Genomic DNA, 23738 nt, shown 5'->3' with positions numbered 1-23738 from the left:
CTGTCCCCCTGCCCCCCTGCCTCCCTGTCCCGTGGCCCCCCTGTCCCCCTGCCCCCCTGCCCCCAGCCCGCAGGCCGCATCCCGTCTCCCCCATCATCCCCTCCACCACGTTCACTCATCCACCATTGAGTCAGCCCTTCGGCCAGAGCTCAATACAGACTCGTGAAATGCTCCAGCTACAGGCGACCTTAAAGACCCTTCGCTCCTTCAATACCCAGCTGGGAAGCGTCGGATCTGCACCAGGCGCTGGCCCGGCTTCCTCGCCCGCCGCGGGCTTCCATTCGTGCATCACCAGGTCATTTCAAGGCGTGAGCACGTGCTTCGGAGCCCAGGGGCGGAGGGCTGGTGGGTTCACGGCGGTTTTCCAGGACCAACCCCAGACCTAAAAAGACACGCTCTCCAATAGCGTCCCCAAATCTGCCTTTAATAAGGAACTTCTTGTGCAGACTACAGTTTGAGAACAACGGGATTCTAAAGAGGTTTCAACAAGTATATGTTAAGCACCTACTGCATGCCTGGGGCTGGGGGAACGGAAGATGAAAACAGTGAAGTTCTGCTCTGATTGTCTGCGGCTCCGCGCCCTCCGCGGGGAAGGGAATGGCAGTCTCTGCTCCTCGGTGCTGCAGCCAGGAGGAAGGACCCAGGTAACTACAGGGCAAGAAGCCGGAGCACAGCAGGGGGGCAGGACCTGCTCGCTCGCTCTCCTTCTTGCTCTTTACTTCTTTTAAAAATGGATTTTGAGAGAGAGAGAGGAAAAGAGAGAAACATAAGTTTGTTGTTCCACTTATTTGTGCATTCATTGGCTAATTCTTACATGTGTCCTGACCAGGGATCAAACCAACACCCTCGGTAGCTCTAACTAACCGAGCTACCCAACTAGGGCCTCTCCTTCTTGCTCTAGACTGAGATACTTGCAGTCTGGCAAAGGGGACACGCAAATGGCTAAAAGTGCATGTGCACAGGGGGACACAGAGAGGGAAGAGAGCCGTTAACCCTGACTCAGGAGGCTTATGGATGTCTTCAAAATCGAAAGAGGACATCCCAAGCTCCCAAGACATGGTGAAGAACAATTAGGCATCACACACAGGCAGCTAGCCAAGAGCTGCAGAAATTGAGCAAATGAATGAATGGCTGATGCTTCCCATGAGGGTTCTCACTGTGGAAGAAGGTGTGGCATTGGATTGAAACCTGAGGTATTAGTGTGTTTATTATTTTTAAAAATATCTATTTTTTATTATGCTGACAAGGCCGTTAGGTTCTGGGATTCCAGTAATACTAGACACACCCCGTGCCCAGATCTTGGTTTCCAGATACTTCCCTACAAGAAGGAGCCAGGGTTTCTTGAAGAAAAGGTCAATTCCGCCCTGGCCGGTTTGACTCAGCGGTTAGAGCGTCGGCCTGCGGTCCAGAGAGACCCGGGTTCGGTTCCCACTAAGGGCACGTACCTTGGTTGCAGTTTGTCCCCGGCTCTGGTTGGGTCGTGCGGGTGGCAACCACTCAATGTGCCCCTTTCACGTCGATGTTTCTCTCTCTCTCCCCCTCCCACTCTATCTGTACAAAAAATGGAAAAATGTCCTTGGGTGAGGATAAAAAAAAAAAAAAAGGAAAGGTCAATTCCCAGTCTGGGCAAAGAAAGTACAAGATGAGCCTAAAACTTTTTGGTGGGCCAAAAAATAAGAAAGTGTTTTTTAAAATGATAGAGATAGGTCAAAGGTACATAGGAGCTAACTTGAAAGGCCAAATTAGGGTCAATTTACACATTAGACAAAAATTAGAAACAACTCAAAAGTCCATCAACAGTAGAGTAGATATATGTATAAAATGGAATACTTACTGCTCAGCGATTAAAAAAAAAATTACTAGTATATGCAACAACACAGGTGAACTTCGAAATCAAAATGATGAACAAGCCCAGCCAGTGTGGCTCAGTGGTTGAGCGTCGACCCATGCACCAAGAGGTTGCTGGTTCAATTCCCAGTCAGGGCACATGCCCAGGCTGTGGGCCAAATCCCCAGTGGGGGGCATGCAGGACCAATCTATGTCCTCTTTCATCGATGTTTCTCTCTCCCTCTCTCCCTCTCCCTCTCTCTCTAAAATCAATAAAGAAAAAAAAAAGGATGAATAAGCCCTGGCTGTTTTGGCTTAGCGGTTAGAGTGCCGGCACTTGGACTAAAGAGCAGTGGATTCAATTCTGGTCAAGGGCAGGTACCTTGGTTGAGGTTCAGTCCCCGGCCCTGGTCAGAGTCTTGCAACCAATCAATGTGTCTCTCACATCGATATTTCTCTCTCTCTCTCTCTCTCTCCCCCTCTCTCTCTCCCTCCCTTCCTCCCTCCCTCCCACTCTATCTGAAGATAAATGAAAAAATATCCTCCGATGAGAATTAAAGGAAATGATGAACAAAAGAAGCCAAATACAAAAGGCCATATGATTTTGTTCATATACAGTTCAAGGACAAGCAAAACTAATCCATGGTGACAGAGACTAGAAAGGTGCTTAATTTGGGTCAGAGGGAGGTCTGGATGGGAATAAACACAAGAGTGCCCTCTAGAGTGTTGGAAGCACTATCTTGCTCTCAGTGATGGTTACATGATGATATAAACATAGTATAGATAGAAGTAGACACATAGAATGATATAGAGTAGATACATAGAATGATATAGATATGGATATGGAGATATTGATAGATGATAGATAGATAGTAGGTAGGTAGGTAGATAGATAGATAGATAGATAGATAGATAGATAGACAGACAGACAGATAGACGGACAGGCAGATGATGGAGCTGTAGGGTCTGCTTCCTGGTTGTGCAGCTAGGAGAGTGCTACAGGACCCTGTGTTCAGAAAGGCCCTACACTTGGGGTTTAATGCTGTGTGGTCACCATCTTGAAATTCTTAATACTTTTGTTTAAACTTGTGCTCATGTGAAGTCTGATGAGCTAATGGAACATGTGCTGGGACATGGAGCCTCAGCCCACAAGCGGTTTCACCCACTGCCGCCTTCTCAGGACAAGTTCCTCACTGCCCGTTCTTCTGTCCTCTAGGGTCCCAGCCCTGCCCAACCTCTCTCCTCACCCCTACCCAGGGACCAAGGAACCTGAAGAGGATCAAGTCCCATGCGCACACCCCATGGCATCTCAGAGTGGGGCATGACCAGAGCCATTGCTGTTGTCTTTGCCCTAGACTGGCAGCACCCCAGGGCATTTGGTGGGTGAACCAGCAAAGGGGAGCCTCTCCCACCCCCAATTCAGGTACCCATCCGTGTGGAAGTTGCAACAGCCTTGGGGCAGCAGGCCTGTGGAAAGGGAAGATGCTTGGCCTGAGTTCCCACTCCCAGCCAGGACGTGGTGTGTGGGGCCCACAGCTGATAGGAGGAGACCGGCAGCCTCAGAGTCATGGCACAGGTTCCTCAAGCTTTTGTGGGTGTCTGCAGGAGTATCCCAGTGTTGGAGAGCGCGACTTCAAATAGCAAACAAAAAACACCATGACAGGTCGAGAGATTGTGAAAGATATTTTAGTACCTTTAATGGCTTTTTTCTCCCTTTTTGAACTACATTTTAATCTTGCATGAGGACCCACAAATTTTATTCTGCATAGATGTCTATGTATAAAGTTTTTTGAGGTATACACTTAAGATTTGTGTATGGACATTTCACTTAAATGATCATTTTCTGTGTGTGTATGTATGTATGTATTTACACCAAATTGAAAATATTTTAAACGGGTATATTTTTAAATGATTTAGGAAGGGCTGGTGGAAAGACCCCACAATTCTGTACTGAAACTAAGAAAACTGAATGGATGGATGGATGGATGGATGGATGGATGGATGGATGGATGAGAGAAGAGAACATTCCTCTTCCCAGTAAAATGACAACTAATATGCATAGAGGGAATGACAGAGTTATAAAATCATCATTTTGTAGTCATATCATTTGACATTAATGCCATCATGGGGTAAAGATTTGTTGGAGGAAATTGTGTTTTCAGTCTCAGTGCATCTACCCATAGATTACTGATCAATTAGAAAGAAAAAAAGATAACTTTTTAGTGGAGAAATCTGGCAGACACCATCTTTTTTTTTTTAATCCTCACTCAAGGATATTTTTCCATTTTTCTTCAGAGAGAGGGAGAGAGAAGGAAGGAAACATCGATTTGAGAGAGACACATCAACTGGTTGCCTCCCACATGACCCCGACCAGGGCTGGGACAAACCACAACTGAGGTAAGTGCCCTTGACAGGAATCGAACCCACAACTCTTTGGTCTGTGGGCCAACGCTCTAACCGCTGATCAAAGCCAGCCAGGGCTGGCAGAAACCATCTTAACCAAGTAATCAAAATAAGCATCACACTCTGGCCTGTTTTGCTCAGTGGTTAGAGCATCAGTCTGTGGACTGAAGGGTGGCAGGTTTGATTCCCAGTCAAGGGCATGAACCTGGGTTGCAGGTCTGAACCCCGGCCTCTGTCAGGGTCGTGCTGGAGGCAACCAATTGATGTGTCTCCCTCACATTGATGTTTCTCTCTCTCCCTTCTATTCTATCTAAAAAATCAATGGGAAAATATCCTTGGGTGAGGATTAACAAATAAATAAATAAGCATCACCAACAACATGGCAAACTAACACCTGTGCTTCTGGTGTGATGGACTGAGAAGAACACAGAATCATTTACATGTTTTTCTTACCAAAAATTCATCAAATAATGAGGAAAGAATATGGAGCCTAAGCCAAGGGACAGTCTGTAACACAGCCGACCTCTATTCTTCAAACACGCCAATGTCATAAAAAACAAACAATGGAGAGAACTGTTCTACATTACAGACGAGCAAAGGGATCTTACAAACTACATCAATGTGTGGCTCTGGGTTGGATACCAGATCATGGAACAAAGCCACAAAGGACATCACTGGGACAATTTGCAACATAGGAACATGGATTCTATATTAGTTAGTAATATTGTAATACTTTTAAATTTCATGAATTTTAAACTGTACTATGGCTACGTAAGTTATGTTCTTTTGTTTTTTGGAGGTACATGCTGAAGTGTTTGGGGGTGTAGAATCACGATGTCTACAATTTCGAACAGTTCTAGGAAAAACACGATCATAATGTGTATATCTCTAATGTGTATATATCCATTAGAGAGAAACTGTGGCAGATGCCACAGTGGGTGAACGCAGGTGATGGTGTATGTTCTTGGCTGTTTTCATTTTCTGTGGTCGCTGTAACAAATTATCACGAACTCAGTGGCTTAAAACAACACAAATTATTTTACAGTTCTGATGGTCAGAAGCCTTATGTGGGTATCACAAGGCTAAAAAAAGCAAGTGTCGGCAAAGCTTCATTCCCTTCTGAAGGCTCTTGGGATGAATCCATTTCCTTGCCTTTGCCAGCCCCACATTCCTTGGCTTCAGCTCCTTCCTCCGCCTTCAAAGCCAGCAATGGCTGCTCTCGTCTCTCTCACATCACATCACTCTGATGCCAACTCTTCTCCTGCCGCCCTCTTCCACTTTTAAGGACCCTTGTAATGATATTGGGCCCATCCAGTAATCTAGGGCCATCTCCTTATTTTAAGGTCAGCTGATAAGTCACCTTAATTCTATCTGCAACCTTAAATCCCTTTCACATGTAACAACATAGGCAGAGGTCCTGGGGACCAGGACATAGACATCTTTTGGGGGGGGTGGGAGGATGTGTGTTATTCTGCCTACCACAGTTGTATGTCTTCTAATACCTGTCCTATAGGGTTAATTTTTTTTTTCCCAGAATAAAAATCTAAAGAAAAACCTGTGTGTGAAAATCCTGAGGTCTCTACCAAAATGGCTACTGGGATTAATAGGCGAATTTAGCAAGATTGCAGGATAGAAGGCCTACAAATAAAAATCAATTCTTTTTTTTTATTTTTATTTTTTTATCCTTACCTGAGGACATTTTTGCACTTATCTTCAGGTAGAGTGAGAGGAAGTTAGGGGGAAGAAAGAAAAACATCAATGTGACAGAGACACATCGAGTTGCTGCCAACCCCAACTGGGGCCAGGGACAAACTGCAACTGAGGTACATGCCCTTAGCGGAAACTGAAGCCAGGACTCTGGTCCGCGTGCTGACGCTCTAACTGCTGAGCCAAACTGGCCAGGACTAAAAATCAATTCTATTTCTACATACAAGCAACAAACAATTGGAAATTGAAGATACCATTTGCAATAGCATCAAAGAACATTAAATGCTTAGGAATAAATCTAAGAAAAGATATGCAAAAGCTACAAAACATTGAGAGAAATTAAAGAACACCTACAGAAATGGAGACATATATCCTGTTTGTGGATCAGAACACTCAACATTGTTGGGGGTCCCATTCTCCTCAAGTTCGTCTGTAGAGTCTATGCAATTCCAAGCAAAATCCCAGTGGGCTCTTTTGTAAAACTTAACAAGCTGCTTCTAAAACCCATATAGAAAAGCACAGAACCGAGAACAGTCCAAACAGTTTTGAAAAAGAACGGCTGAGAGGCTCACACTGCCTGATTTCAAGACTCATGATAAAGCTATTTGCCTTAAAGCTATATATCAAGACAGGGTGATACTGGCATAAGCTTAGACATACGGCCTAATGGAATAGAATTGAGAGCCCAGAACGTAGGCACACACATATATGATCACTCGTTTTTTGACAAAGATATCCTTAAAGGACAGAAAATAGAAGCTTCTTATGAAACAAAACTATCCAAGGCCTGATCTGCCCAGTGGATATCAACGCCCCATCTCTGGAGGGGTGTAAGAGGCTGGATAACCTTTGGTGCTGAAGAGACTCTTGCGAATAACGTGGATCCGGAAATTCTCCCCTAAGGCAGCCGGAGCGGCAGAAAGACGGCCGCGGGTCGCTGTCCGCGGTGCTGAAACGTACAGCGCACCAGATCCTACTGCCCTTCCCCACGGGTGACTCTGGGAAGCCGCAACTGCTGGTGGCCGTTTTTGCTTTGTTTTATGTGCTCTCTTGGTGCCTATTTTTCTGGTTGTATGTACTATCAAAGTTTTAAGGTTAAGTATTCATTTATCATAGAAACATCAAACACGTATAAAATTAGAGAGAATGGTATCATGAACTTCTATGGGCTCATCACCCAGTGTCGTGTTAGCAATTCATGTTTCAATTCTCACCCCCTTTCCTCACCTCCCCCCCCAAAGTCTAGGCTTCCGGAAAGACCCAGTTAGCAACCCATCCCTCTGTGGCTACTCCTTCCTGAAATCACCTCGCCTGCATCTGACCACAGGGTATTGTTTATGTCACGGGCTCAGAGCAGAGCTGGAGGCCCCTTAGACACCAGCGAGCCCAACCCCTGATTTCACAGACAGGAAACGAGGACTTGATCAAGGAAAGAACTTCCCCAGTGTCCTAGAGCAGGTGCGCGGTGAACCCCGTGATGGTCTAGGGGTCTTTCTGCTCCCTGCCACAGCCTGGGCACTTCCAGCTCTACCTCTTCGCAACGAACAGAACCCCTCCGCGCCTCAGTTTCCTCATCCATAAACTGAGGCGAATAATGCCTACTTCCCAGAGTTGCTGTGAGAATTAAGTGAGATGATGGGCTTTGTAAACTTTAAAGTGCTGTGCACTTGTGAGTCAGATTCCCTATTACCTCCTCAGGAGCAGCAAGAGGCACAGGAACTTGGAGCAGGGATCTGCCTCAGGCATCAGGACACACCCAGCCAATAATGAGGCCCAGAAATGGGAGTCACAGCTCTGGCCGGTGTGACTCAGTGGTTAGAGAGTCAGCCCGTGCACCGAAGAGTCTTGGGTTGATTCCGGGTCAAGGGCACATACCTGGGTTTCAGATTCTAGTCCCAACCCCAGCTGGAGCTCATGCAGGAGGCAACCAATCAATGTGACTCTCTCACATCAATGTTTCTTTTTTCTCTCTCTCCATCCCCCCCCTCCCTTCCACTCTCTCTAAAAATCAGTGAGTAAAATATCCTCAGGTGAGGATTGACAAAAAAAAAAATAGGACGGGAGTCACAGCTGTGCCAGGGCTTCAGGGCCGGGAGAGATCCTTGGCTGGGACACTGGGAGGAAGAGGAGGGTGGTGGACCCCTTTAGCACAGCTTCTGGGAGGCCATGGTGCAGAGACCAGAGAGGCCTCCAGCTTCACACTCATCGCGACCCAATCACTGTCCACTCCCCTTTCTGAGCGGTAGTCCTTCCTGTATGATGTAGTCTGCAAGGAGTGTTTAATTTTCTCAAATTAATATTCTATGACGTATGTGTTGTGGTCTCCATTCTATACAGGGGAAAACAGGTAGGGGATTTCTCTGGTCACATCAATGCTGAGTCGCAGAGATGGGACTCGAACCCAGGTATACCTGAATTCAGGGCCCAGAATCTCTCCTCCCCACTCTGACACCTCAGGGCTCTGTGTCAGGAGGCATAGAGGTGACGAGTCAGGGAACTCTGACCCGGATCACTTCCCGCTTTGTCAGCTGAGCCATGTAAGCATCTGCAAGGGCCTGGCCCGGGGTACAAAGTAGGTTCTGCTCTGAAAACAGAAAGAGCAGTGACTCCCAGGAGAGGCCAGAAAAGGTCTGACGTTGCAGCATCCTCTCTACCCAAGAGACAAAGGGGAAGTGGGAGGGGGGGAGGTACCATCAACCTTCTTGTGGAATGGGGAATTGCTCAGCCGGTGGGCGCCCCAACAGAAGCACATGCAGCTGGGATCCTGGAAGATTTTAATCCCTTTAACCTCTCTCCTCTCAGCTCTCACCTCTCTCGGGGCTCTGGGCACTCGCTGGGTGGGCCCCGTAGGATGTCAGAGATCCAGGTTGCTGGAGCAAACAGAGCCTGAGGGGCACCCCAAGGGCTGGTGCAGGACAGAGAAAGGATCTGAGGGGAGGCACAGCACCCCACCACCCCATTCGCTGTCCATCTTCTGAAGCACTCTGCCAGCAACCCCGCCATGCCCCCCCCAGCAGGGCCGCCCGATGCCGCAAAGGGTGTAGAACTGGGGTGTATGTCAGCTCCTGCCTTCCTTTCTCCCTCTGATGAGATGGGGCGGGGTGACCTGGGCACACAGTGACCCAGGACATACCTACGAGGCCCCAGGAGACGCTCCGAGGAGCAGGGGCTCCAGGGGGCCTGGTGGGGCTCGCTCTGCCCACGCAGTCTGGGGCAAGAGCTGAGAGGGGAGAGGGGGGCTGCCCCTTGGTCCTCCGCTTGGCCAACAATTCCAATGCCCACCTTGGGCCAGGGGCTGGGCGCTGAGCTCTGGAAGTTGAGTCAAATCCAGGCCTCATTCAAGGAGCAGATGTGGGCACACAGGACAAGGACCAAGGTGGCTCAGGAGAGGCCAGTCACTGGGCTGGCCCAGCTTGGTGCCCCTCAGGCCTCATGGGCAGGGTGGGCTTCTTGGCCAGGTCGGCGGGAGGAGCTGCCTCAGGCTGGAGGGGGCTGCTGACCGGTGGGCTGTGGAGGAAGCAGAAGCCAGTGAGAGCAAGTTGTCAGCCTGGGCATGGGTGATGGGCAGGGAAAAGCCCTTCGGGGTAGCCTGCCCCAGGTCACGCTCCCCCCAAATCCTGCAATGAGGGAGGAAGGACTAAGGCCCTTTTTCGGTGGAGTGGGAACAGGAAGTTTCCAGGACCGCCCCTTTCTGGGAGGGCTGCACGGGTGTCCTTGGGAACAGATGCCAGTGGAGGGGGTGCGGGAGGACTGCGGGGTCTCCCAGCAGCGGGGCCTGTGGAACATCTGGAGAGATGTCAGGACTGACAGGGATCTGGCAGAGCAGGAAGATCGACGGTCCTCTGTGGGCTCGGGGGGACACGGTGACTGCCCCGAGGGTCCTGCAGACTGGCCAGTGTGACTGGTCAGCACCTCTCCAGGCCCAGCACGGATGGTGTGGACTGCCTGCCCAGGGTCCAGGGGAACAGCTGGGGCTCCCCCACCCCAGAGTCTCTCCGCTCCAGCCCAGCCCGTCTGCCCGCCTCACCTGCGTCCAAGGAGCTGGTCCTTTGTCCTGGAATACACCCCAAGGGCCAAGCTCCTCAGCATGCCCTGCATCCACCACAAGTCCGCCGGCACATCCGGCAGCCACGCTACCAGCCTGGAGGAAGGGACAGCAACCGCTTCACCCGAGCATTGGCCCCGCTGAGCCCACCCTGCCCCGGGCCCAGAGCGGAGTCAGGGGTCCCTGCACCTGAGACACCAGGGCTAAAGGAAAGGGTGGGGGTAAGAAGCATCCAGAGGTATTGGCTCCATTACGGAGCAGCTCAGAGCCATAAGGGCACCTGCAGGGGAGTGAGGAGCTGGGGATGAAACGAGGAACACGAACTTGGTGGGTGTGGCCAGGCCCTGAGGGTCCTCTCCACAGGGCACACGGGAAAACACAGGGGAAGAAAGTGCAGGGCATTGGAGTCAGGCTGGCTTGGGGTGCAACCCAGCCCCACTGCTTATCAGCCCTGTGACCTGGGAACCCTCTGCCTCAGTATTCTCGCCTGCCAAATAAGGACAGTTACCTTGCCTGTGGTTCCTAACCACCCCCATGTCTGCACCCCCTCTCTGCTCCCCAGACCAGCTCCCCACTCCGCACTCCAAGCAACCAGTGACCATCCTGAGACATGCAGCCCACCAGAGCCCTCTCTTGCCCAAGCCCGCCTGTGCTTCCCACATGAGCGCAACAGCATCAGCAGAGGGCCTGTCAGCCAGCCGTGGTGGACAAAGAGCTTGGCCGGGCACCTCCCCACCACATTGCCCTTAAGGGGGCCTCTAACCCAGGGCCTCAGAATGGGCAGCTAGTTCGAGTGTACTGTGACAAGCAAACCGAACGCCGGACTGTCACCTCCCTTGTTCTGGGGCTTCTGCTTCTATTATTACAACCACATGTAGCTTACAGAAAATACCAAGTATGAATTTCCCGATAGTCAGGGCAGACCTCCCCATCACTGCTCATATGTAGACTTTTTGAAAAGGCGAGAACTTGCCTTTATCCTTTTGTATTTCAACCTGTGGTTTGAGTCTAACAGCTCAGCACGAGGGTCAATCAGCAGAAAATTCTCTCCCTGCCCTGGCCGGTTTGGCTCAGTGGTTGGAGCGTCGGCCTGTGGACCAGAGAGTCCAGGGTTCGGTTCCCGCTAGGGGCATGTACCAAAAAAAAAAAAAAAAGAAATCTCTCCCAACTCGGGGTCACCAGCAATTTAAAGGGCAGGACTGGCCCAGCCATTAACTCAACATGGAGCAGGACACAGACCTGTGACCCATTTCATCAACCTTCTTCTAGGGAATAGAGTTTTTTAAAATTTGGATCTCATATGACACCAGTGTCGCACTTTGCTGCCTTTGCACCACTGCGGGACAAACTGCACACTCCTCACGTGGCCCTGTGTGTCTAGCCCCTGCCAGCCTCCCAGCCCCATCTTGGAGAGCACTCCACATTTCGGCTCCAGCCACACTGGCCTCCATTTCTGCTCCTCGGACAAGCCTTACTCCCTTCTGCCCCAGGATCTTTGCACATGCTGTTCCATCTATCTGAAATGCTTCTCCCTTTCTTCTTTGCTTAGTGGGTTCATTCATCCTTCAGGTTATAGCTCAAAAGTTATCTCCTCCAGGCAGCCCTCCCTGACTAGATGGCCCCTAGTGAGAGCCATCCGGTTCACAGCCAGTGTACACCTCGCTAGGTATCTCTAGGCAGAGCAGTAACTGCACAGGTGACTGTGCAATGACCTGGGCCGTCAGACTCCAGAAGGTCTGGGTCAGTGCCGCCTCCCTAGCCTCCATTCTATTACTAGATAAACGAACAATGCAGAGTGGTCCATTAGTCAGCAGGGTTAGAATGGTTAGGAGGGCTTAGCTACAGCCGGTCTGCCATGGAAGAGCCCTGTTTTACAGAAAAGGAATCTGAGGCCCAGAAAGGTCACGAGACCTGGCCCGGGTCACACAGCAAATCTGAGCCAGACCAGCCCCTAGAGTCATTTTCAAAAACAGTACAAGGTCTCCAAGGCTCTGACAACTGGAGCAATGGACCAAAGGTCCTAGAGATGGGGGCGGGCATTGACCAGGAGGCCCCCTCTTGACCACAGCTGCAACACCGCCTCCCCATCAGTTCCCCCAGACCCCTGAGTCATTCAGCCAAGACCAGCCAGACTCCGCCCACCGGTGTGCCAGCCACCTTCCCTGCCCTGGCCAGGCCTCACCTTCGGCTCCGGTAGTAGACGTACTCGAAGGGCAGCATGTAGGGCAGCAGCAGGTACGTCAGCACTTTCCCAGGCTTCGACCGGCAGAAGCGGGCCCAGGGCCTGGGGTCCCTCATACACTCTTTCTTCAGTGCTACAAGAGAAGCCGTAGCATGCCTACCCCCCTCCAGCCAGCTCCCTCTCTCCCTTACACAGTCCAAGGACTGGGCCCACCTCCTTCTGCAGAGGAAGAAACAGCACAGAGCAAGCCCCCAGTGAGCCAGCAGGGGGCCAGGCCCACAGCTGGAGATCTCTCATTACAGTCCCTGAAATGAGCAGTGTGCCCCTTTCCCAGAAAAGGAGACAGAGGTTCAGAGTGGAGAAATGATTTGCCCGAAGAGTGTTGCCAGGAAGTGGCAGGGCCAGGATGGACCCAAGGCCTCCTTCGTAGAGCCCTTTCCACCCCTTCCCACCCCTCTGGAAAGTCTGCTGTGGCCGCCTAAGATGGGACAGGTGTCCACACCTCCCCTGATAACAGTAACACATCGGCATTATTAACCACAGCTGTGGCAGCAGCTGGACCATAACGACCATTTTCCAAGTCCTCTATCCCCTTAATTGACCAGAGTGGAAGACACTTGCATCCTGGCTGGGGGCAAAGCCAGAGCCCAAATCCCCACCCCAGATCACGGCACAGCCACGCACACACCCCCACCTTGACTCAGGGGACGGTTCACACACAGCACAGTCTGAAGACGGAGCTCCTACTGTGTGTCCAGAGACTCCTCCCTTCCCTTCCCCAAGCCTAGGTTACCCCTCCCCACACTGAGCTGGTGGTGGTGCTGCCTCATCAAAGAGGTGGCTCTCTGGTGCCCCCATGTGGCTGCAGAGATGCTGTCAGAATTCCAGTGCCAAGCTTGTACCAGGGGCTCAGCACACTTCAGAGCCCATTTCTGCACCCCCTGTGTGGTCTCCAGTGCTGAAAGAGGCACCCTCCCCCCCCACCATCCCGCCCACCTCATTGTCCCTGCTCTGGCCTCACCACTGTCATCTCTCCTCCCAGCTCCTGCCTCTACAACCTGCCGCCACCCCTGCCCCGCCCCAAGCTAGGTGCAGCAGTCACTGGGCCTAGAGTTCAGAGTACCAGTGAACTCTGAAGAGGAGGGGATGCCCCCAGCAGCAAACCCTTTAGTGGTCCCTCTTCTCTCCTCTAAGCCACCAGCCCAACCCTCCCAGCCTCCCTAAGCTCATCTCTGCTTCCTTGTCCCTCAACCACTGTGTTACAGCCACAGGGGCCCCAGATCTTCTGCCCCCAGACCACCCTAGGACATTTGCATATGCTGTACCCTCTGCCTAGACACTCGCCTTCCCCCTCTCTTTGCCTGGCCCACTCCTTTCGTGTCTCACTTAGATGTTGCTCTAACTCGCCCCCACCAGCACCACTGCATGTGTCTGTGGGACCCTGTACTTTCCTGTTATTGCAACTGTGACATTTAGGTCACTGAGCAGGAGCACAGACTAAATGGTTCAGAGCAGAACTCCTGGTTCTGCCATTTGCTAGCTATGTGACCTTGGGTAAGTCACTTCACCTCTGTGTTCTGGTTTCCACATCTGTACAAAGGGGACAAGTCAGTACCCCTCCGTGTACTGTTGAGGACGAAATGAGTCGAGACCCTCCACAGGTGGCCCTCCTACGTCCCCCAGTACCTCCTGCCCTTTCCTGGACAATGGGCAAAGACCTGGCTTTCTCAGGCACAGCCTTGGGTTCGAATCCCCCAGCTGCAGCCTCTGAGACCTTGGAGAGTCTCTTTCCCTCTCTGAGATCCAATTTCCTCATCGTTGACATGAGGTGAGAAAAAGCACCTCGGCCCACAGCTGGAGTGAGGAATGAGCCCGTGGCGCCACGCCTGGGCCTTGGCAGGTACTCAGAAAGAGTCCTCTCCTCTCCTCTCCCAGACCATGAGCATCTCGGGGAGGGTCCCGGCCCCACGCCCCTGAGTGCGGGGCACCCGCCAGGGGAGCACGTGCAGGAAGGAAGGGGCAGTACCAGCCTCCAGCTCCGGTGAGAGCTGCTCAAATTTGGGCACATCCTTCACCAGCACGGAGGGCACTGCCCAGTTGTACGACAGGCCCGCCTTCTGGCCTCTGTCATGACCAGTATCCTGGGTCCCATCAACCGGGGCTGGGGGCTCCTTGGACACCAATGTCCACAGCACTGGCTCCTTGGTCAGTCCTGGATCAGGTGAGAGGAGGGATAGGACCGGTCAGCACATCTCGGAGCCTCCCAGTGACAATGACCCGCCCCCCGCGCTGTCCATACTGTCTGCACCCTCAGTGCCCAGGTTCAGCGGAGGACCCGCCTGTCACGGGGCGAATCCGCGGCTCACCCGGGGTGACACCTTCCTACATCCCCCCACTCTGCTCTGCTCCATTTCCTGCTGGCTTTGCATGGTTAATCAGGGCCCAGATCCCAAGGACCCGTCTGGGGTTGAGACTGGGCTCTACGCCCGTTAGCTACGTGACCGGCAGCTCCGTGTCTCCGCGTTCCTCTCTGCAGACACGAAGACCTGCTCTGCACGGTTTTCTGAGGGTTAGGTGAGTACCGACTCGAGCCTAGGTCTGGGCATGGGGTACGTGCCAGCAAATGCTTCCTAGCTGCTGTTTGTGGGGCCATAGTGTGCGGGCATCGAGGACGTGGGTATGGGGACCAGACGACCTGGGTTCAGATCTCAGCTCTAGCTTTGCCCTATGGGATGACATCCGAGCCCACTCTGGCCCACCCACTGCCCCGTGAACACACACACAAACACACACACACACACACACACCCCTGCATCCACACGAAGTTATGTTCCCTCAGGGTGCTAGCTCTTGCTCATCTCCCTGACTACAAGACCTCTTCCTTTGTGCTCTACCTTTCCATAGTCTCCCTAATTAGACAAAATCCAACTTGTCTGTCACTGCCTCCAGGAAGCCCTCCTTGCCCACTCCAGCCCTAGGCTGGATCAGGCGCCTCCTCTGGGCTCCCACAGCCCTGGCAACCCTCATGTCCCCGAGGATATGTCTCTCTCTGTACCTCAAGAACGGGACCCATGTGGGAGTCCTCTCTGGGCCCCCAGCACCCAGCTTAGGCCAAGCACAGAGCAGAAACTGAGGAAGAGAATGAGTGAACCAAGGTCCATAAAACGTCAAATGCCCAAGAGGCAGGGTCCACCTGGTCCTTCCATGGGATGCAACCCCAGCTCCAGGGGCGGCTGTCACCTACCGCGTCTCTCCAGGAACCTCAGGGCATCCAGGTAACCTTGCCTGCAGTAGTGGGCCACTACCTGCAACACAGACGGCAGGGTAGGACAGGGAGGCCTGGACCCCCCCCCCACCCCCGAGCTGACGGTCACAGGGCAGACATTTGTCTTCAACTGGAACTGATTCCAGCCTGCACTCCCCCAGAGACCCCTTGGCAGGGCTCCAGGACGCTGGGGGCCAGCCCTGGGCAGGGCGGAACGCAGGACCGCGGGGGAACGAGTCTGCCGCCCACGGCACTGCCCTCTGCGAGCCCTGGCTGGGCTCTGGCTCCAGCCCCTCCCCTGGTCCAGGAAGCCTGGGACACTGCCTGGCTCCTGTAGGTCAATGGATGGTGGACTCTCTGCCCTTTGATCCTCTTTGCCAGGACCAGCCTGCAAGGACAGAGGAACCCTGGGGCCGTGCCCGTCCACCTCGACCAGAGCCCACGAGTGGAGGAAGAGCATCTGCAGGCCCAGGAAGGGGCTCTGCCTTCCCAGGCTGTGTGACCTCAGTCAGCCACTCCACCTTTCTGAGCCCGTGTCCCCGTTCGCGGGAGGATCACAGGCAACACCCCCGACTTGATTCATACATTACAGCTCTCCACAGCCCTGAAGGAACAGCAGAGGGCCAGCCGGGGTTGGGGTGGAGGAGCATGTTGTGATGATAGAGTGTGAGTTGTCAAATTACCTATTTTCAGAAGTGCTAAGGGGCGAAGAGACAGGAAAAGGGGTCTGTGGTCCGTCTTCTTTTGAGCTGTGACTCATCTCTGCACCGATGGTCTAGGGCAGCAGTTAGAAGCTCGGCGCTGGGCTAGCGGAGGGGCTGAAACCTGGCTTTGCAGCTTCTAAGCTGTGTGACTTTCAACCAGTCACTTACCCTCTCTGAGCTGCGGTGTCCTGCCCTGAGAAACGGAAACAACAGTCCCTTCTCACAGAGCCCGGCCAGAGGGCTCAGCGGGTTGGCGCGAGTGCACTGCCCATGTTAAGGGCACGACTTGGGCTTTAGGCTGTGGGCTCAGGAGCTTGGCTGTAAGACTCGGGACATGGGTCTCAACTGCCCTGAGGCTGTGGGGAGGGTTCGGGGGCACAGAGTCTGACTCACGGGGCCCTTGATCATGGCTAAGTCTCTAACACCTTCGAGGCTGGACGCCGGGGCCAGACCTACCTCGGAGCTGGGGAATAGGAGGCAGGTGACTGCCTGGGATACGTTCATGGCGGAGACCTGGAAGCTGGCGTTGAAGGCGTTCAACTCGAGAAAGTTGGCCGAGGAGCTCTGGGGACAGATGTCCACCGTCCCGGGGAAGGGCGACACGGTGATGGTAAAGGGGCACTCCGCGAGGGGCAAGTTGTTGCTCAGAGCCCCGTCGATGTAGCGCTGCAGGTGGGGTGGGCAGTGCTGCCCTCAGGACACTGGGCTGCGGCCACGCCACCTCGGAGCCACCCTCCAGAAGTGGGCTGCAGCCGGCGACGCCCTGGCTGCCCCTGGCTGCCCCTGCCTCCCGAGGTCTGTTCCAGCCCAGGATGCTCTGAGCTCAGGGGGAGCAGGGGGGAGGGAGGCGGGCACACAGTCGGGGCGCAAGGAGGGCCGGTGCACTCCACCCACACACCTCTCACCTGCAGGGGCCTGGGGCCACCGAGCACAGGGCAGGGCCCCTCCACTTACCTCCCCTCTGAATTCAGGGGGGATCGTCCCACAGTAGAAAGGAAAGTACAGGGTACAGACCAAGGCCTGGAAGACAAGAGTCCGTGGAAATAGTTGTTCACACTCCTCGTGCTCAGAACTGACTCAGCACCGCGCCGCATCCCAGGACAGCCTGCGAGGCGGCTGTCATTTGTCCTGTATCCAGGGGAGAGAACGAGACCCTGGAAGGCTCGGGTTCCAGCCAGTCTCCTGGCCCGCACTGTTCCTGACGCACCGACTGACTTGCCCAAGATGGTGCAGGTTGCACTGAGCGCCCCCAAGAGGAGCCTTAGACGTGCGGGCGCCTTGGAGGAGGTTGGGGCGCGCTCCCTGGAGCATCGGGCCTGCCTGGTCTCCCCGAGCCTTGGAAGCTTCCCTCCTGTGCTCTGGGAGAAGCAGAGCCAGACCTCGTCCCCACAGATTAATGATAAGAGTGACAGCAGCTAATGTTTAATGAGCACCTACTATGTGCCACATGGGCAAGGATGGTGGACTGCACCTTGGGGTCCCCAGCTGGCCTCCCTGGGAAGCCATGGACAGCAGACTGCAGCAAGGGACAGGCCCCTCCCTGCACACACTAAGAATTCAGGTCAGCACAGACTCAGAGACGGGCACCGAGCTGGGTGCTGGGGACACCCAGATGAAGCAGATGCTGCATCAGAACCCCGGTCTGCGTGGAAGGTGCAGACCCCAATGGGGACAGAGGGGCGAAGCACCAGGTCAGACCTCCCCTACCTGCCTGACACCCCCACCTCCTGGCCTTCACTCTGTCCTCCACCACACAGCGCTGTCATGTTCCGCTGTTTGATTTCAATAGGCCCTTTGTTAATTCACTGCCCACGGGGCCATTATCTGTACCCCACACACGTTAGACTAGAAGCCCCGAGATTCGGGCGACATTTTGGTCTATATCATTCCGTCGGTCACAGGGCCGGGAATGGTGACTAGCTCATGGCAGACGTTTGGGGAATGTTTGCCTGCCATGTCAGAGAGCACGTGGAGGACTGGGGTGGGGCAGGCGCCCCTCTGGAAAGAGCAGCCCCTTCAGGGGCTCTGACTTTTGCCCCCTCCCCAGCCACACCCTCTGTGTGCAGCCCAGGAGCCCACCGCGAGCTGGGAGTGTCCGTGCTCACCTTGCTGCCCTCTCTGCCCCTCAACCCCCTTCCCTATAAACCAGCAGAGGGGCTGCAAGTTGGCCCCCTCCAGCCCCGCCCCCCCCCTGCGGATGTGTCTGCCCCTGGGAAGTGCCTGGCAGTCACTCTGGTGGGAGACAGATCCCACTCAGCACCAGGTCCTGGGGCCTCCCACTTGCTCACCTGGATGACCTCATCACGGGTGGCAAAGTCGGTGACAATGACGTTGTGGCCATCAGGAAAGCGGGTCAGTGAGATGCCCAGCCGCTGGGAGGCCAGGATGTGGACGTCAGGGGGCAGGAAGTCTTGCAGCTGCTGCTTGATTAGCTCAATGGGCGCAAAGGCCGGGTGGAAGATGCCCAGGCTCAGCTGCTCCACCTGCTTGACCAGGCCCAGGAGGTGGAAGCAGCAGAATTCTGCAGGCACGGGGACAGCGTCCTGAGCCCCCGGGGAGCCTGCCACCGCGCTGGAAGGCTTGGCTTCCCCCTGGGTGTCACGGGAGCGGAGGGTCCTCCGGCCTCCTGCTCAGAATGCCTGTGCCCAGCCTTGAGTTCAAAGGCCCTGTCCCACCTCTTCCCCCAAGGGACCTTGGGAACAGCCTTCCTGGCTCTGAGCCTGGCATCCCTCTTCTGTGAAATGGGGGTGACCATCGTCCCAGGTCCTCATCAGGATTAAATGGGAGTGTGCCAGGAGTAAAGACCCCGGGCAAGGCCAAGCACAGGGCCCTGGCGCACCCCTCCCTCCGCACCCACCCCGTCCATCGGAATCAGCTTCCGCTGGGGCTCCCGTGACCCGCGCCGGCCCCTGACGCACCGACCGGCTTGCCCAGGATGATGCAGAGGGCGTTGAGCGCCCCCGAGGAGGAGCCGTAGACGCGGCGGGCGCCCTGGAGGAGGTGCGGGGCGCGCTCCCGCAGGCAGTGGGTCGCGCCCACATGGTAGAGGCCCAGGAAGCCCGAGCCGCTGAAGGACACGTTCCAGCTGCCCTCCTCCTCGAAGCAGCTCATGGCGGGGGGCCGGGCCGGGCAGGGTCAGAACAGGCCCGCGGAGGGGATCCGTGGCGGCGGTGCCGGGATGGCGCACGGGGTTTGGAAGCCTCAGGGGTTGAATGAGGAGCGGAGCGCGGTCCAAATGGGTAACTCTGGGGGGAGAGCCCAGCCCCGCCCCTGGCGCTACCGCTGGTCCCTGGGCGGCGTCACCCTTCACCCCAGCCAATGAGGTCCCGGGGCTGCGGTAGGCCCCTCTCCTCCAGGTGAGCACCAGGTGTGCCCCAGAAGCGCCTGCTCGCTGTGGGTGCCCTGGCGCCACCCCCACGTGCCTGCCCTGGGTCAGGACCACAGTCCCAGATGTCCGGTGAGTGTGCCGCAGGGGTGGGACCGGCTGTCCGCCTGGTCTGTGCGCCCGCAAACACTGCCCAGGCCTGGCGGCGGGCTGAAGGCAGAACCGCGGCGCCCTGTGCCAAGTGCGGAGTTCGCGGTCACGCACAGCTGGGTGAGCAGGGACCCCTGTGCCACGTTCGGATGGGGACACTGGCCCCAGGCCCAGCCAGGAAATGCCTCCAGGGAAACATGCCCACAGCCCTAAGCTGGAGGCAGCCTCTGGAAAGGAGGGCCTGGCAGGGGGTGGAATGAAGTGCCCAGAGAAGAGTCCCCGCGTGTCCACGGGGCGATGAGAGGGCACCTGAGGGGCGATGCTGCCTGATCCGCGGGTTTGCCTCCACTCCCCACTCCCCGGCCCGGGGTGGGATGAGTAACCACAGTGGGCACTCCAGGGAGTGGCCGAGAGCCCTAGTAGTGATGGGCACGAGGTTTACTGCATGATGCCATTTGTGTGAACACTGGCAAAGCATTCTGTGTTTTTCTAAATCATATGTGAACGGCCTGGAAGGTGGGGGGGAGGTCAGGTAGTAACTAGTCTGTCTGAGGAAGGCAGGGAGCAGGGTGGGGAGGAAAGGCCATGAATACAATAACAAAGTGAAACAGGGTGTGCCCAGGGGCTCAGAAGAGGGGGAGGGCACAGCAGGGAAGCTTCGGGGAGCTGGACTCCCAGACTGAGCAGGAGGCAGGCCCTGGCCACACCCTCCTGGACTCAGAATCCCCCCAGGGTGCAGAGGGCCTGGTGGCCTGGGCTCCAGGATCAGAAGAGGCTTGAGGGTGGGTGGGGGGCTCTGAAGGTCAACAACACACCTCTGCAAGTATTTACCTCCTTCCTGACCCTGGGCTAAGCACTTTTCCTAGGGCATTTCATGTCCTCTTCTCAGCAGTCCTGTGAGATAAACCTTATTGTCAACCCATTTTACAGATGAAGAAACTGAGACCAAACCTGGGAGCCCAGGAGAGGCTCTGCCAGTAGCCGGCTGAGCTGGGACTCACTGGCCTCCTGGGTGCCCTGACAGGTGGGGGCAGGAAGAGGAGCCGGAGCCTCCGTTTCAAGCCAGAGGAGTCCACTGGGACCCAGCCGAAGGGGCAGAGGCCTGTGCAGGCATCAGGACAGCACAGGGCTTGTCTGGGGTCCTGGAGGCTGTGGGGAGGCCGGAGGCAGGGATCCACACACAGTGAGTCAGCCAAGGGCACAGAGTGGGAGGGTGGCCGCCCAGGCTGGTGGAGGCGGGAGCTGCAGGTGCGCTGGGCAGAGGGCTGGCACTCTGGGTCACGGAGGCTGGCAGGGAAAGTGTGCTCCAGAGGGAAGAGCCTAGAAGGAGGCGGCTCCCACAAACTGCCCTGGCGTCTTGGCCCAATTTCTGGTTAAGTGACAGACTCAAAGCGCAGGACAGTGTGTGTAGGATGCTTCCGTTTGCATAAGAAATAAGAGGAAATACTCATGTGTCTCCTTTTATTCCCTTTTCTTTGAGAGAGAGGGGATGGACCAGGAACTAAGGGGCGGTCGGGCGAGTGGGGGGCAGGACCCCTTCAGTTCATCCTCGCGCACCAACGTGGCTTTCAGACCACTTCCATCTTCTGTGCGCTGGGAAGAGTCAGATACTCCAAGACAAAGACTGAAGATGAAAGACAAGCAGAAACACATGAACTAACTGTGTTTCAAACTCGCCACGTCACCAACCGAATGGGGGCGCCGAGCACTGGTCGTGGGCCATCCAGAGGGGCGCAAAAGCAGGTTCACAGTCGTTCCTGTGGGAAATAGTACAATAATTCACAAATGATCACACAAGAATCGACTCCGTGTTTCACGTGCTCACAGCTAGACCCCTGCTTTGCCCACCCTGTCTATCCTCAGGCGACAGACAAAAGCACCTGCAAATAGGAACCTCTCCTTTCCGTGGGGGACAGGACAGCAGCCCTGCAAACACCGTCTGTGCCTGGGCTGGTTTGGCTCCGCGGTCAGAGTGTCGGCCCGGGGACCAATGAGACCCGGGTTTGATTCCGGGCAAGAGCACGGACCTCGGTTGTGCTTCATCCCTGGCCCTGGTCGGGGTCATGCAGGAGACAACCAGTCGATGTGTCCCTCTCCCATCGATGTTTCTCTCTCTCTCTTGCTCCCTCCTGATCTATCTAAAGATAAGTGGGGAAAAATGTCCTCAGGTAAGAATAAAAACAAACACCTGCTGTGATTTGTATAATGATCAAAAAAATACAGACTGAGGATAGCCCTGGCCAGTTTGGCTCAGCAGTTAGACGTCGGCCCATGGACCGGAGAGTCCCAGGTTCGGTTCCCGCTAAGGGCACATACCTCAGTTGTAGTTTGTCCCCGGCCCTAGTTGGGGTCGTGTGGGTGGAAGCCGCTCAATGTTGCTCTCTCACATCGATGTTTCTCTCTCTCTTCCTCGCTCCCCACCCTCTATCTGAAGATAAATGCAACAATGTCCTCAAGTGAGGATAAAAAAAAAGAAAAGAAAATATACTGAGGACATTGGAAGTCAGGTTCTCATTGTCGGAGGAAGGCGTTATCAATATGGGAAGACAGAAGGCTATGGACTGCAATGGAAGGTATCGGCATGAACTCACGGGTTTAAAATTGAAGAGAGAGCCATACCTGGCCGGTGTGGTTCAGTGGCTGAGCTTTGACCCATGTACCAAGAGGTTGCTGGTTTGATTCCTGGTCAGGGCCCAGGTTGTGGGCCCAATCCCCAGTGGGGGGCATGCAGGAGGTGGCCAATCAATGTTCTCTCTCATCACTGTTTCTATCTCTCTCTCCCTCTCCCTGTCCCTTCCTCTCTCTAAAATCTGTGGGGTTGGGGGGTTGGAAGATGGACGATTTGTAACCTTGTGTTAATGCATTCTGGCTGTCTGGCCAGCCCAGGTGCAACTGCGTGCTTCATTTGCATGTGAATAAGATAAGGTTTGCATGGGTGGACTAATGGGTCCTAGGATTCAAGAATATCTGTGTTTGCTCTGGCCGGTTTGGCTCAGCCGTTAGAGTGTCGGCCTGTGGTCCGGAGAGACGCAGGTTTGGTTCCCGCTAAGGGCACGTACCTCGGTTGCAGTTTGTCCCCGGCCCTGGTTGGTCATGCGGGTGGCAGCCACTCTATATGTTCCTTTCACGTCGATGTTTCTCTCTCTCCCCGTCCCACTGTATCTGAACAAAATATGGAAAAATGTCCTCGGGTGAGGATTAAAAAAAAAAACACTAAAAAAGAATGTCTGTGTTTATTATCTTTTAGTTTCAATGTCTCTTTCCACCATAAAAAGCAAGAGACAAGGCTAGGCTGTATGGTTTACAGAGACACCATCTCAAGGAAATAATTTACATAAATCCACTTGAAGCCTGGGGGGACCAATCTGCAAATAAATGGACTGCGTCCTTAAATCTTTTGCGAAGCTCCCTCTCACCCTGAGCAGCGTGTGCTTGTAGTTGCATTGTTGCACCCATCCCGGCAGGCCCAGAGACGGCAAAATACTATAAAGAAAAAAAAATTTTTTTTTTTTAAGAGAGACAGGACTAGGTATGTGTGTCGATTATTCTTACCTAGTGTTCTTTGTATTTGGAAGCTCTGTCCTCTGAATGGGCTAGAAGCAGAAGCGGCCCACAAGGAAGGAGCAGGCCCAGCCCCAGGACCTCGGTCTCCGAACACCATCCCGCGCGCACAGGAATGCGCTCTGGGGAAGGGACTGGTCGCAAGGCCCAGCGGGACAGGCACAGGAGGAGCCTGCAACATCTTACAGCAGAGAACAAATCCTGGGGCTTGTCCAAAGGACATAGGAACCAGCCTGAAGGTGCTTTCCTGGGCTAAACCTGGGACAGTTTCCACATCCGAACAGATCATTTTCATAACAGAATGTTCAGGGAGTGAGATAAGAGTCTGTGAGTCCATCCATGAGATAAATGAATACACAAATGGAGAAGTCAAAGCTCTCCCTGACGTTAAATGCCAAGTGATCGGTGTAGAAAATGGAGACCCCGTCTGCAAGATTCTCAGTAATAACTGATCCAGCCAGTAATCCTCATAGAGGACAAAGCTGGTGGGAAGCAAGAACAGGATACTGACGTAGTTTCAAAGTATCACCCTCGCATTTCCTATTAATTACAAAAGTACAAATAGCTTA

The 23738-nt window shown here is 54.3% G+C and overlaps 1 protein-coding gene across 1 annotated transcript; it reads right to left on the bottom strand.

Moving 5' to 3' along the window:
* Positions 1-9332: 9332 nt before the first annotated feature.
* On the bottom strand, positions 9333-19244 carry LOC118623261 (patatin-like phospholipase domain-containing protein 5). The gene is made up of 9 exons (XM_036250756.1): positions 19052-19244; positions 18422-18654; positions 17088-17153; positions 16590-16799; positions 15409-15469; positions 14191-14376; positions 12165-12297; positions 9965-10078; positions 9333-9444 (listed from the first exon to the last, which is right to left on the bottom strand). Exons 1-9 carry the CDS (start codon positions 19242-19244, stop codon positions 9333-9335), a joined length of 1308 nt encoding a protein of 435 aa, XP_036106649.1.
* Positions 19245-23738: the final 4494 nt, after the last annotated feature.

Source organism: Molossus molossus, unplaced genomic scaffold, assembly GCF_014108415.1.
Source record: "Molossus molossus isolate mMolMol1 unplaced genomic scaffold, mMolMol1.p scaffold_m16_p_10, whole genome shotgun sequence".
Classification (NCBI taxonomy): Eukaryota; Metazoa; Chordata; class Mammalia; order Chiroptera; family Molossidae; genus Molossus; species Molossus molossus.
The sequence above is the reverse complement of the archived record's forward strand: the minus strand, read 5'-3'. Positions and strand labels throughout refer to the sequence as shown.